This window comes from Schistocerca cancellata, chromosome 9 (assembly GCF_023864275.1).
Source record: "Schistocerca cancellata isolate TAMUIC-IGC-003103 chromosome 9, iqSchCanc2.1, whole genome shotgun sequence".
In the NCBI taxonomy this organism is placed as follows: domain Eukaryota; kingdom Metazoa; phylum Arthropoda; class Insecta; order Orthoptera; family Acrididae; genus Schistocerca; species Schistocerca cancellata.
The window spans coordinates 237,652,917-237,667,854 of NC_064634.1; the positions used below are offsets into that span (position 1 = coordinate 237,652,917).

The following is a 14,938-nucleotide window of genomic DNA, read 5'->3' on the forward strand; positions in this document are numbered from 1 at the left end:
TTCTGAAGAGTAATCAGTGCTAGTCCAAGCTTGGGGCACTGTAATAAGCGACACCACTGGGCAGTGGATGATTGGAAAGAGTAATTTGGAGTAATTAATCGTGCCTTGCCGCACTGGTAACAGCGGTTCCCGTCAGATCACCGAAGTTAAGCGCTGTCGGGCTGGGCTAGCACTTGGATGGGTGACTATCCGGTCTTCCGAGTGCTGTTGGCAAGCGGGGTGCACTCAGCCCTTTTGAGGCAAACTGAGGAGCTACTTGATTGAGAAGTAGCGGCTCCGGTCTCGGAAACTGACATACGGCTGGGAGAGCCGGGAGAGCAGTGACCACATGCCCCTCCATATCCGCAACCAGTGACGCCTGTTGGCTGAGGATGACATGGCGGCCGGTAAGTACCTATGGGACTTCATGACCTGTTCCGGAGGAGTTTAGTTTTTAATCGTGCTACAGCCAGTGACAGTTCGTTTTTCATCTGTTCCTCTATTGTACGCAGTACACAATGCTTTGGAACTCAAGAGTGGTTTCATGCGACTTTTTACAACCACTTTCTCAATGCTCGACGGTCCCTCGCCGTCAGTATGTGAGTCCTGCCTGGTCTTGGTTCAGCTGTGGTTGTTCTTTCACGTTTCCACTTCACTATTACGTCACAAAAAATCGACTTCGGCAGCTTTAGAAGGGGTGAAACGTGCCTGATAGATTTGTTACTGAACTGACACCCAATGACCAGTACAAATTCGCAGTATAACCTATCTTGACGACCTATCCAGCTGTTATCATTTCTCTACTGACAACAGAGACTACCCATTTCAGCTGATGATGAGTCTTTCGGACTTCTTTTATACTGGTGGATCCACCTGTCGTGACATTTCCTGGTCAGTCCGCATTACATAGCGGTGTCGGGAGACTTTTGAGCAGACAGTGTACATCTCGATAGAGGACAGACTCATATCGACATCCGTCATAAAGAATTCCTTGTCCCCTGCTTATGGAATGGAAAGTGCCAGCACAGAGCGGCCTCAAGAGCTATAGCAAATAAAGCAAGCCCTTTAAATATAGCTGATGGATTCATTCATAAAAAAATTAGTAACTGCTGATGTCTGCCGATTATTTGAAGATGGACATACCATACTATGGAGAGGAACACTGAATCATGAGCGGTGACTGGAAAACTGGATGCATGGTACGAATAGTTCGATACAGTTCCCCACAGTCGTTTAATGAACAAAGTAAGAGCATATGGACTATCAGACCAATTGTGTGATTGGACTGAAGAGTTCCTAGATAACAGAACGCAGCATGTCATTCTCAATGGAGAGAAGTCTTCCGAAGTAAGAGTGATTTCAGTTGTGCCGCAGGGGAGTGTCGTAGGACCGTTGCTATTCACAACATACAGTGTGGTCAGCAAATGTCTGAAACGCTTGTAGGGGTGTTGCAGGGCAGGTTGTACTGAGAAAATGTTAAGAAAAAAATTCGATACGTTGCAACGTTTCCGAGTTGTTTAGCATTGAAGTTAGCCAATCGGGGCGTCGCGCGCGTAAATTCAAGTTTCAGCTAACGAGACAAAGCACTCGTTGGGCAACACCGCCCCTGTGAGGCCGCTTGAGTGTGAGCGCGCGACGCCCCGATTGCTAAATAACTCGGAAACGGAGCAACGTATCGAATTTGTTTCTTAACATTTATGCCTCCGTACAACCTCCCCTGTAACATCCCTACAAGCATTTCACACATTTTCTGACCACCCTATATATACATGACCTTGTGGATAACATCGGAAGTTCACTGAGGCTTTTTGCGGATGATGCTGTGGTATATCGAGAGGTTGTAACAATGGAAAATTGTACTGAAATGCAGGAGGATCTGCAGCGAATTGACGCATGGTTCAGGGAATGGCAATTGAATCTCAGTGTAGACAAGTGTAATGTGCTGCGAATACACAGAAAGAAAGATCCTTTATCATTTAGCTACAATGTAGCAGATCAGCAACTGGAAACAGTTAATTCCATAAATTATCTGGGAGTAGGCATTAGGAGTGATTTAAAATTGGATGATCATATAAAGTTGAATGTCGGTAAAGCAGATGCCGGACTGAGATTCATTGGAAGAATCCCAAGGAAATGCAATCCGAAAACAAAAGAAGTAGGTTACAGCACACTTGTTCGCCCACTGCTTGAATATTGCTCACCAGTGTGGGATCCGTACCAGATAGGGTTGATAGAAGAGATAGAGAAGATCCAGCGGAGAACAGCGCGCTTCGTTACAGGATCATTTGGTAATCGGGAAAGCATTACGGAGATGACAGATAAACTCCAGTGGAAGACTCTGCAGGAGAGACGCTCAGTAGCTCGGTACGGGCTTTTGTTGAAATTTCGAGAACATACCTTCACCGAAGAGTCAAGCAGTATATTGCTCCCTCCTACGAATATCTCGCGAAGATACCATGAGGATAAAATCAGAGAGATTAGAGCCCACACACAGGCATACCGACACTCTTTCTTTCCACGAACAATACGAGACTGGAATAGAAGGGAACCGATAGAGGTACTCAAGGTACCCTCCGCCACACACCGTCAGGTGGCTTGCGGGGTATGGGTGTAGATGTAGAATAGGTTTGAGACGTGGACTTACCCCTGGCCACCTCTAGGTGCGTGACTCCATCGCCGTCGGTCCTCTGCAGCAGGTTGAACCTGGCGACCACGGCGGGCGCCTCGAGCCGCCTGAAGACCTGCTGCTGCTGCTGAGGGGAGGCTCTGGCCGGCTCCACCCTCTGCTGCGACTTGGCGCTGCCCCCGCTGCTGGTGCTGACGCTGCTGCTGCTGGAGACGCCGGAGGACAGGGAGACGGCCGCCTGCTTGCCCACCGGCGAGGGAGCCGGGGACGAGGAGTACGAAGAGGAGGGCGAGGGCGACGGCTGCGCCAGCGACGAGTAGGCCGGCGGCCGGCCCGCCGCCGCGGCGCCCTCTTTCCGCCGGTGCGGGTGCCGGTACTGGTCCAGCTTCAGTCTTCTGCTCACATCCTGCACAGCACGCCGCCACTACACTCACTTCCGCCCACAGAGGTAACCACGCCAACCAACGGTGGTTAGATCACTGAAACTCTTGTACACTGCCGAAAAAAAATGCCACACAAAGCAGGAGTTGTGCGACATAAACGAAAGTCGGTAGGAGCGTTTCCACATCTATTGACATTTTGTGTCGGTCGTATCAGAATGGCACTACTAGCCCCACTATGGGGATGGAAAGCAGGGTTACTTTACGCTACTGCCCATTAAAATTGCTGCACCAAGAAGAAATGCAGATGATAAACGGGTATTCATTGGACAAATATACACTCCTGGAAATGGAAAAAAGAACACATTGACACCGGTCTGTCAGACCCACCATACTTGCTCCGGACACTGCGAGAGGGCTGTACAAGCAATGATCACACGCACGGCACAGCGGACACACCAGGAACCGCGGTGTTGGCCGTCGAATGGCGCTAGCTGCGCAGCATTTGTGCACCGCCGCCGTCAGTGTCAGCCAGTTTGCCATGGAATACGGAGCTCCATAGCAGTCTTTAACACTGGTAGCATGCCGCGACAGCGTGGACGTGAACCGTATGTGCAGTTGACGGACTTTGAGCGAGGGCGTATAGTGGGCATGCGGGAGGCCGGGTGGACGTACCGCCGAATTGCTCAACACGTGGGGCGTGAGGTCTCCACAGTACATCGATGTTGTCGCCAGTGGTCGGCGGAAGGTGCACGTGCCCGTCGACCTGGGACCGGACCGCAGCGACGCACGGATGCACGCCAAGACCGTAGGATCCTACGCAGTGCCGTAGGGGACCGCACCGCCACTTCCCAGCAAATTAGGGACACTGTTGCTCCTGGGGTATCGGCGAGGACCATTCGCAACCGTCTCCATGAAGCTGGGCCACGGTCCCGCACACCGTTAGGCCGTCTTCCGCTCACGCCCCAACATCGTGCAGCCCGCCTCCAGTGGTGTCGCGACAGGCGTGAATGGAGGGACGAATGGAGACGTGTCGTCTTCAGCGATGAGAGTCGCTTCTGCCTTGGTGCCAATGATGGTCGTATGCGTGTTTGGCGCCGTGCAGGTGAGCGCCACAATCAGGACTGCATACGACCGAGGCACACAGGGCCAACACCCGGCATCATGGTGTGGGGAGCGATCTCCTACACTGGCCGTACACCACTGGTGATCGTCGAGGGGACACTGAATAGTGCACGGTACATCCAAACCGTCATCGAACCATTCGTTCTACCATTCCTAGACCGGCAAGGGAACGTGCTGTTCCAACAGGACAATGCACGTCCGCATGTATCCCGTGCCACCCAACGTGCTCTAGAAGGTGTAAGTCAACTACCCTGGCCAGGAAGATCTCCGGATCTGTCCCCCATTGAGCATGTTTGGGACTGGATGAAGCGTCGTCTCACGCGGTCTGCACGTCCAGCACGAACGCTGGTCCAACTGAGGCGCCAGGTGGAAATGGCATGGCAAGCCGTTCCACAGGACTACATCCAGCATCTCTACGATCGTCTCCATGGGAGAATAGCAGCCTGCATTGCTGCGAAAGGTGGATATACACTGTACTAGTGCCGACATTGTGCATGCTCTGTTGCCTGTGTCTATGTGCCTGTGGTTCTGTCAGTGTGATCATGTGATGTATCTGACCCCAGGAATGTGTCAATAAAGTTTCCCCTTCCTGGGACAATGAATTCACGGTGTTCTTATTTCAATTTCCAGGAGTGTATTATACTAGAACTGTCATGTGATTACATTTTCACGTAATTTGGCTGCATAGATCCTGAGAAATCAGTACCCAGAACAACCACCTCTGGCCGTAATGACGGGGTTGATACGCCTGGGCATTGAGTCAAACAGAGCTTGGATGGCGTGTACAGGTACAGCTGCCCATGCAGCTTCAACATGATACCACAGTTCATCAAGAGTAGTGACTGGCGTATTGTGACGAGCCACTTGCTCGGCCACCATTGACCAGACGTTTTCAATTGGTGAGAGATCTGGAGAACGTGCTGGCCAGGGCAGCAGTCGAACATTTACTGTATCCAGAAAGGCCCGTACAGGACCTCCAACATGCGGTCGTGCATTATCCTGCTGAAATGTAGGGTTTCGCAGGGATCGAATGAAGGGGAGGGCCACGGGTCGTAACTCATCTGAAATGTAACGTCCACTGTTCAAAGTGCCGTCAACGCGAACAAGAAGTGAACGAGACATGTAACCAATGGCACCCAATACCATCACGCCGGGTGATACGCCAGTACGGCCATGACGAATACACCCTTCCAATGTGCGTTCACCGCGATTTCACCAAACACGGATGCGACCAGCATGATGTTGTAAACAGGGCCTGGATTAATCCGAAAAAATGACGTTTTGCCATTCGTGCACCTAGGTTCGTCGTTGAGTACACCATCGCAGGCGCTCCTGTCTATGATGCAGCGTCAAGGGTAACCGCAATTATGGCCTCCGAGCTAATAGTCCATGCTGCTGCAAACGCCATCGAACTGTTCGTGCAGATGGTTGTTGTCTTGCAAACGTCCCCATTTGTTGACTCAGGGATCGAGACGTGGCTGCACGATCCGTTACAGCCATGCAGATAAGATGCATGTCATCTCCATTGCTAGTGATACGAGGCCGTTGGGATCCAGCACGACGTTCCTATTACCCTCCTGAACCCACCGATTCCATATTCTGCTAACAGTCATTGGATCTCGACCGACGCGAGCATCAATGTCGCGATACGATAAACCGCAATCGCGATAGGCTACAATCCGACCTTTATCAAAGTCGGAAACGTGATGGTACGCATTTCTCCTCCTTACACGAGGCATCACAACAACGTTTCACCAGGCAACGCCGGTCAACTGCTGTTTGTGTATGAGAAATCGGTTGGAAACTTTCCTCATGTCAGCACGTTGTAGGTGTCGCCACCGGCGCCAACCTTTGTGAACGCTCTGAAAAGCTAATCATTTGCATATCACAGCATCTTCTTCCTGTCGGTTAAATTTCGCGTCTGTAGCACGTCATCTTCGTGCTGTAGCAATTTTAACGTCCAGTAGTGTAAATACTTGCTGTAATGGTGATGAGCGTTAGTTACCTTTGAGATTGGACTTAGTGAGTTGACGTCAGTCAAGGACGCCTTTAAGGCGACAAAGACAACACAATCAACCCCTCACCAGTTTGAACGAGGTCATGTAATACGGCTACGAGAAGCTGGATATTTCTTCTGCCATATTGCAGAACGACTTGGCAAGAACGTAGCGAATGTACATGATTGCTGAAAGTGGTGGTCACGAGAATGTACGGTCGCAAGAAGACCGGGCACCGGCCGGCCACATCGAGAGGAAAGACCGCCGTGTTCGTCATATGGCCGCAGCAGCAATTCGAACGGCAGCTGGCACCACAGTAACACAAAGAACTGTTACAAATCGGTTACTTCAAAGGCAGCTCCGAGCCACACTCCCTGCAGCGTATATTCCACCGTCCCAGACCACCGCCACTAGCCACTTCAGTGGTGTCAAACGAGAGCTCTTTGAAGGGCAGGATGGAGGTCTGTTGTGTGTTTTCTGATGAAGGATAGTTCTCTCTCGGTGCCAGTGATGGCCGTGTGTTGGTTAGAAGGAGGCCAGTTGAGAGCCTACAATCAACCGGCCTGCGTGCTCGACTCACAGGACCCTCACCTGGAGTTATGGCATCTGGTGCATTTTCATATAACAGCAGGACCACTCTCGTGGTCGTCCCCCATACCGTGACACGAAAACTGTAAGTAAGTTTGATGATTCGATCTGTTGCACCCTTGCACTGCCATTCGTGAACAACATTTTAGAGGGTGAAACTTCCTGGCAGATTAAAACTGTGTGCCGGACCGAGACTCGAACTCGGGACCTTTGCCTTTCGCGGGCAAGTGCTCTACCAACTCCTTTCTTCCAGGAGTGCTAGTTCTGCAGGTTCGCAGGAGAGCTTCTGTGAAGTTTGGAAGGTAGGAGGCGAGGTACTGGCGGAATTAAAACTGTGAGGACGGGGCGTGAGTCGTGCTTGGTTAGCTCAGTCGGTAGAGCACTTGCCCGCGAAAGGAAAGGTCCTGAGTTCGAGTCTCGGTCCGGCACACAGTTTTAATCTGCCAGGAAGTTTCATATAAGCACACACTCCGCTGTAGAGTGAAAAATTCATTCTAGAAACATTTTAGGGGGTGTTTTCCAACAGAACAACGCTCGTCCATGCCCTGGTGTTGTAACCCAATGTGCTCTACACAGTGTGAACATGTTACCTTGGCCTTCTCGATCACCAGATCTGTCTCCAGTCAAGTGCATGTGGGAGATCTCTGGACGACGACTGCAGTGTCATCCGCGAACGTAATTGTATTGACCGACCAGGTGCAACAGGCGTAGGATTCCATCCCACAAAATGAAATCCGGAAACTGTACAACACAATGCATGCACATTTGCATTCAACGTTCTGGTGGTTACACCGATCATTAATGGACCACCATTTCACAGTGCAACGGCTTACCTCGAGCTTACGTTAACCAGTGATCTTACATCTACATCTACATTTATACTCCGCAAGCCAGCCAACAGTGTGTGGCGGAGGGTACTTTACTTGACACTGTCATTACCTCCCTTTCCTGTTCCAGTCGCGTATGGTTCGCGGGAAGAACGACTGCCGGAAAGCCTCCGTGCACGCTCGAATCTCTCTAATTTTACATTCGTGATCTCCTCGGGAGTTGTATGTAGGGGGAAGCAATATATTCGATACCTCTTCCATAAACGCACCCTCTTGAAACCTGGACAGCAAGCTACACCGCGATGCAGAGCGCCTCTCTTGCAGAGTCTGCCACCTGAGTTTGCTGAACATCTCCGTAACGCTATCACCCCTACCAAATAACCCTGTGACGAAACGCGCCGCTCTTCTTTGGATCTTCTCTATCTCCTCTGTCAACCCGACCTGGTACGGATCCCACACTGATGGGCAATACTCAGGTATAGGTCGAACGAGTGTTTTGTAAGCCACCTCCTTTGTTAATGCACTACATTTTCTAAGGACTCTCCCAATGTCTCAACCTGGCACCCGCCTTACCAACAATTAATTTTATACGATCATTCCACTTCAAATCGTTCCACGCGTACTCTCAGATATTTTACAGAAGTAACTGCTACCAGTGTTTGTTCTGCTATCATATAATCATACAATAAAGGATCCTTCTTTCTATGTATTCACAATACATTACATTTGTCTATGTTAAGGGTCAATTGCCACTCCCTGCACCAAGTGCCTATCCGCTGCAGATCTTCCTGAAATTTCGCTTACAATGTTATTCATTTAAATACGTTACCTAGACAAATATATTCCCGAAAGTCCATTTCGCTAATTTAATTATTTCTTGGTTTCTTCGTCAACCTATAAAAATGTAGCGTCATACTACATACTTCGATCTGTCACGTGGTGTTGTTACTTATTTCCCTCTCTCTCTCTCGCTCTCTCCTTTCATTTTACTCGTTACAGTTTTATTAGTAGACGAAGAGGAATGAGTACGAATGTATGACGTGTGTGAGAAATATAATGGGACTGGCTACATTGCGAGCGATCTGGCAAAACCGTGTTGTTCTACTTGTGTAGACCTGTGTGTTCATCCCTTCCAGGTGCTCCGGAATCCGCGAGTGTGACCTTTGAAAAGTTGAAACAAGCCTATGGGGAACATTTCTCATCAATAGCACAAGTTTTTTCTCTGGCAGAAATCATTTTTTGGAAGGCTGATAATAGTCTGAAGACGAACATCGCCCAGGGAGACCTTCAACTTGTAAAACCGACTAAAGCGTCGAACGTGAACGTACTCTTGTGACATCAGACCGACATTTAACAATAAGGATGAGGGTGCTGTAACGTTCCTGCCCAACCGCACCCAAGGAAATCACGACATATTTGTAAATAAATAGCCAGATATTTCTGAGAAGCAAGAATATAAATGCCATTATATTGAGGCAAGGACTACCAACGATCTGTTCAGAGCGAATGCACATCAGGCACGATGTCTTACGGGAATCAGCGAAATGCCGCGAGTAATGGGGATATGGGGTGAGGGTCACTAAATTAGCAGCATGCGGGTAGGTTGAGGATTTGGAACTGGCGGCAGGCGTGCTGGGGTCGTGGTGACCACTGTGTCCGGATGGCAGCTGGCACGGTAGCTCAGAGTGTTCGGTCAGAGGGTTAGCAGCCCTCTGTAATAAAAAAACTGAGTTAATGAATCAACGATGAACTTAAACGGGTGTCTTGCGACGTCTGCCCCGAGCAGATACAACGAACAAACACGAACAAAATGAGATTACAAAAAAAGAGATGGCGCAGTGGACAGCGCATATGTCTAGTAAGCAGGAGACCAGGGTTCGAATCCTGGTCCGGCACAAATTTTCAAATTTCGCCCTTCATTTAAATCAATGCCCGCTCGCAGTCAATGTCTATAGTTCCTTTGTGTCATAAATATTTCACTTGCAGCAATTTAAACTATGCTGTGCCTAAGCACACGCTCGCAAATCGCGGTACATTCAGATAAAACAACCAAATATTTGTGACAGACAGGGCCAGAGATTGCATTTACTCTTCATTTTTAAATCAGACTGCAGTCACAAAATCGAAGACACTCACTCCTGAGAGAGAGAAATTTCATATGTAAATAACACCGTGTATTGCAGAAGATACTTCTATTACATAATTAAAAAGTCCCTAAAACGCGAATACGTTTTTTTAAAAAATGTATTAGAATACGGCAGGACACGAACCACTTCTTGTGGCTGCAGAACATCAGAGCAAACATTGGAACACATTTTGCACGACCGACCAAAAAGAAAATTGATGGGTTCCTGGAAACACATTGCAAACGCAACACATCCTGCAGTCAACTGGCTGGAGTCTTTGGATATCCGGTTGTAAAGGCAATTTCATATCTCAGTTTCTTTTTAGCTACTGGCGGTTCTCCAGCTTACACTATTACCTATATATTCATCTGCAGGGTGACTTCATCATGGCGTTACAAACTTTCAGAGATGAAGAAGAAGGGTAAATGTATTAATTTAAGGTGAGGAAAAATTGTCCAGAAACGACCGAGTCGAAAGTTATGAACTAAAATCTTTGTGTTACCTCTGAAAATAGCACTGTTCTACTACAAGTTCTTTGCTTTCCATATTTTGGGGGGATGTGCTACGGACCAAAACAATAAAAAATCGTCCAGTAAACATGGGCTCTAAAACGCATATCTTAAGAGCTACGGGCACTTGCTCAGTAGAAGAGACGTGCTTCAGAGTAGCAAAGATGAACAAGTGCCCGTAGGTCATAACGTATGGATTTTAGAAACCATGTTTACAGAACAGTTTTTATTGTTTTGGTACATACTACCACTTTCCAAAATTTGGAAATCTAAGAGACTGTAGTAGAAGAGGTCAACTCTCAGAGGTATCAAAACAATTTCGCTTGTAACTTTCTACTCGATCGTTTCATGACCAGGGTCCATTACCTTAAATTGAGACACTTACCCTTTCCGTCATCCATGAAAGTTTGTAACATCATCACGGATCACACTGTAGACAATCATTTTACCGCTTTATTTATTTGTGAATATGCTAACATACTGTTTTATTTATTTTTGAATATACCTGCAATAACCCCAGTTTTAATAGAGTCGTGAATTTGCACTCGTTGTGGTTCGCTTAGAGAAAAATGACAGAGAGAAAATCACGTCGTTGCCTATAGTGAAGCACCATAAGTGTTGTACCATAATGTGTAGAAATGATGTGGGGAATTTTCTAATGTGTTCTTTAGCCTAACTTAATAATTAAATAATTATTTTGTATTAGAGTAAGGCAATGGAAAGGCGTTATGGAAAGTGAGGCATAGATGATTTTCATTTACCTCTGACAGTATATCTAAATGCGGATCGTGGCTTAAATGAATGAGCACAATATAAACTGTGCCGGCAATTAAGAAGCATGCCGAAAATAATAACAAAAATGCGAACGAACGGTCATATAAAAATATTTGGCTGCACTAAAGTGTTTTCGAGCTAAGTTGAAAATGAATTGGAAGAACATATTCTTACATTTGAAGAGATGATATTCGATTAAGCATATCGGAAGTAAAAAAACTAGCCTTGATATTGCAGAAACTAACTGAAGCAAAGGTGCACAACTCCAGAACTACAGCTCCATTCGTCAAAAGGAAATGTCTTGTTGGGAGATTCTGAGGGGAAGCTACCACAGAAACTTATTGGTAAAACAGAGAAACGATACTGCTAGTTGTGAGAGAAAGATCGAATGGAAGAAATGATCAGCTGCATGAAATGAAGCATGTTGATTCATGCAGTGTGTGCAGGGGTGTGGAAAGGAGCGGAGAAGTTAAAGTGTAATAGCTGCAAATAGTGATTTTATGTAAGAACTCAAGTACAGGACATTTTCTTAAACTCAGACTAGTATACAGGGTAAATCAGCTGCCCTTACGGACCTTGTTTTTTGCAGCCCCACGTTATAGAACAATGTTACTGGCCATTTCTCTCTGGAGATGTGAAACACACTGTCAAAATATCGCAGAATAACTATGCCAAGATATCTTAGGCATATTGCACCAATTTTCTTTATGAAACTGCCGTGGCACATTAACCTAGCGAGTCGTATATTAATCTTTTCATCGGGTTGTTACTTCCACGCTTCACATTTTGATATCTCCTCTTAATTCCATTGTTTCCGATGGTGAAACATGCTTTCTACGGCAATGATTATGAACTGTATACGAAAGATTAAGTTGAGAAAGATTAAATCCTATAAACGGAATAAAATTACAGAGACAACAAAAACTTCTATGACTACACCGTTAATTATACAAAGAAAGATTTGAGACACTTGGATAGGAGTAGCATAAGTAAGGTACGCCTTGGTCCAAAAATACCGCGCAACGCGTGGCCAACGCTCACTTGTATATTTTTACCGTATGGTCCCGTTTGCTAACAATCGCCCAAAGCTCTGAGGGGGGATGTAGATCGATTACGTGGCTGTTGCCTGTCTGGATACCGATCCTGGTACAAACGTAATGTGGCTTGCTTAAAACGAAGTCAGTAGGAGCAGCTAAATAGCCCAGTATATCTTTAAGCTCAGGGACATAGTTTACATGAAGGGCGAGGGGGGGGGGGGATACAATTTGTGGACCCATTGATACAAATTAGGAAAAAAAAAGAAGTGATGATGTGGCATCGATGGTCAAAGTTCTGGTGCCGACTTGTCTTTTCAGTTGATGTCTCAATGGGCGACTAGCTTGTCGATGTGAAATAACGATTAGGATAACATAACACCCAGTCCCGTGTGGAGAAAGTCTTCGACGCAGCTGGGAATGGGGCCCATGCCCGCAACAGGGCACCAGATTTGCCGACCATTCAGCTAAGCAGGTGGACACAAATTAGGTAAACAGATACCTACGTTTCACCACTTTCTGATGTTTGGAAGTTTGAGACTAGTGTTTTAATTTATCTCAAAATTAGCATTCTTCAAATGAAATACCAGGAGCAACATCCTCCTCTTGAGGATGATATTTTTAAATGATATTCTAACTTGTTGTTTAGGCCTTAATGAATAGAGATACAAAAGAATTAAAGACACTAGCTATTAGTGAGTATTGATTTATATCAATGGGGCAAGTTGAAAATTTGTGCTGGACTGAGATTCGAACCAGCGTCCCCTGCTTACTAAGCAAAGGCGCTGATTACTACGTTATCTGGACACAGTGGTCACTTCAACTGCATGGACTGCCGTAGCACGCCTGCCGTCAGATCCAAATTCTCTACTTACACCACTCACTTCTGATATAGTACCCGTATTCATAAGCCTCATTACTCGCGGCATCTCGCCGATTCCCCTTAAGATTTCGAGCTTGGTGTGCATCTGCACTGAAGGGCTCACAGTTCGTGATTGTCTTAATTACAGATGTGTAGTCTGTTGTTTCAGACATGTCCGAGACACCACATATCACATATACGAGGGTGAGTTGAATGAAAACCTTAAATAATTTTTTAAATATTATTTATTATGCAGAAGTGGTACCAAGCTGTATCACTTTTCAACATAATCACCCCCACGCTCAATGCAAGTCCTCCAGCGCTTACAAAGTGCATAAATTCCTTTATAAAAAAATTCTTTTGGTAGTCCGCGCAACCACTCATGCACCGCGTGGCGTACCTCTTCATCAGAATGGAACTTCTTTCCTTCCACTGCGTCTTTGAGTGATCCAAACATGTGGAAATCACTTGGGGCAAGGTCTGCGTTGCTCGCTCTCTTCGTTTCCAGTTGGTGGAAGTGAACCCAGGTTTCGTCCCCAGTAACGATTCTTGCAAGGAAGCCATCACCTTCTCGTTCCAAGCGTCGAAGAAGTTATTCACAAGCATCAAGACGTCGTTCTCTCATTTCAGGAGTCAGCTGCCGTGGCACCCATCTTGTAGACACTTTGTGAAATTGGAGCACATCATGCACAATGTGGTGTGCTGACACATGACTAATCTGTAAACATGCTGCAATGTCATTCAGTGTCACTCGGCGGTTTTCCTTCACTGTGGCTTCAACTGATGCAATGTTCTGTGGAGTCGCAACTCGTTGTGCCTGACCTGGACGAGGAACATCTTGCACTGAAGTCACACCATTTGCGAACTTCCTACTCAATTCGTAGACTTGCTGCTGTGACAAGCATGCATCACCGCACTGAACCTTCATTCGTCGATGAATTTCAATAGGTTTCACACCTTCACTACGCAAAAACCGAATAACAGAACGTTGTTCTTCCCTGGTGCAAGTCGCAAGTGGGGCGGCCATGTTTATACTGATACTGCGACGGTATGTGTGCATCTGCACTATGCTGCCACCTACAGGCTATTCTGCACGCTGTTTGTAGCACGCTTACCAACTTACAGGATAACGGTGCGAAATTTAGATTTGTTATTACAAATTTAAGGTTTTCATTTGACTCGCCCTCGTATTTAATGAATAGGATCTCAAACGTAGCACATTAAGGCAAATGTCTCCTAATTTTAGATGTCATTATTGGGAACAGCGACCTGTCAGTAAAGTAAAATTATTAAAAAAACAGTCGCGATCGCACAGACATTTATTAAAAGTGTGACCGGTTTTGACCTCTAGTTGGTTCAAATGGCTCTGAGCACTATGGGAGCCGGCCGGGGTGGCCGAGCGGTTCTAGGCGCTTCAGTCTAGAGCCGCGCGACTGCTACGGTCGCAGGTTCGAATCCTGCCTCGGACCTGGATGTGTGTGATGTCCTTAGGTTAGTTAGGTTTAAGTAGTTCTAACAAGGGAACCTCCCCATCGCACCCCCCTCAGATTTAGTTATAAGTTGGCGCAGTGGATAGGCCTTGAAAGACTGAACAGAGATCAATGTAGAAAACAGGAAGAAGTTGTGTGGAACTATGAAAAAAATAAGCAAAATGTACAAACTGAGTAGTCCATGCGCAAGATATGCAACTTCAAGGACCGTTTAAGCTCCGGAGCGCCGTGGTCCCGTGGTTAGCGTGAGCAGCTGCCTAACGAGAGGTCCTAGGGTCAAGTCTTCCCTCGAATGAAAAGTTTATTTTCGCGAAGTTATGATCTGTCCGTTCTTTCATTGACGTCTCTGTTCACTGTAATAAGTTTAGTGTCTGTATTTTGCGACCGCACCGCAAAACCGTGCGATTAGTAGACGAAAGGACGTGCCTCTCTAATGGGAACCAAAAACATTTGATCGCAAGGTCATAGGTCAACCGATTCTTCCACAGGGAAACACGTCTGATATATTCTATACGACACTGGTGACGGCATGTGCGTCACATGACAGGAATATGTTGTCGACCCACCGAACTTGTACACTTGGCGAATGGGTAAAAAAATTCTTCTACCTTGCCCGATTTA

The 14,938-nt window shown here is 46.8% G+C and overlaps 1 protein-coding gene across 1 annotated transcript in view; it reads right to left on the bottom strand.

Annotated features, from left to right (window-relative positions):
* The window catches only part of LOC126101312 (uncharacterized), a 431,784-nt gene that overhangs the window by 20,192 nt on the left and 396,654 nt on the right, over nt 1-14,938 (bottom strand). Inside the window, 1 exon segment of the mRNA XM_049911988.1 lies at nt 2,624-3,011. Within this exon segment, the coding sequence (XP_049767945.1) occupies nt 2,624-3,011 (388 nt within the window).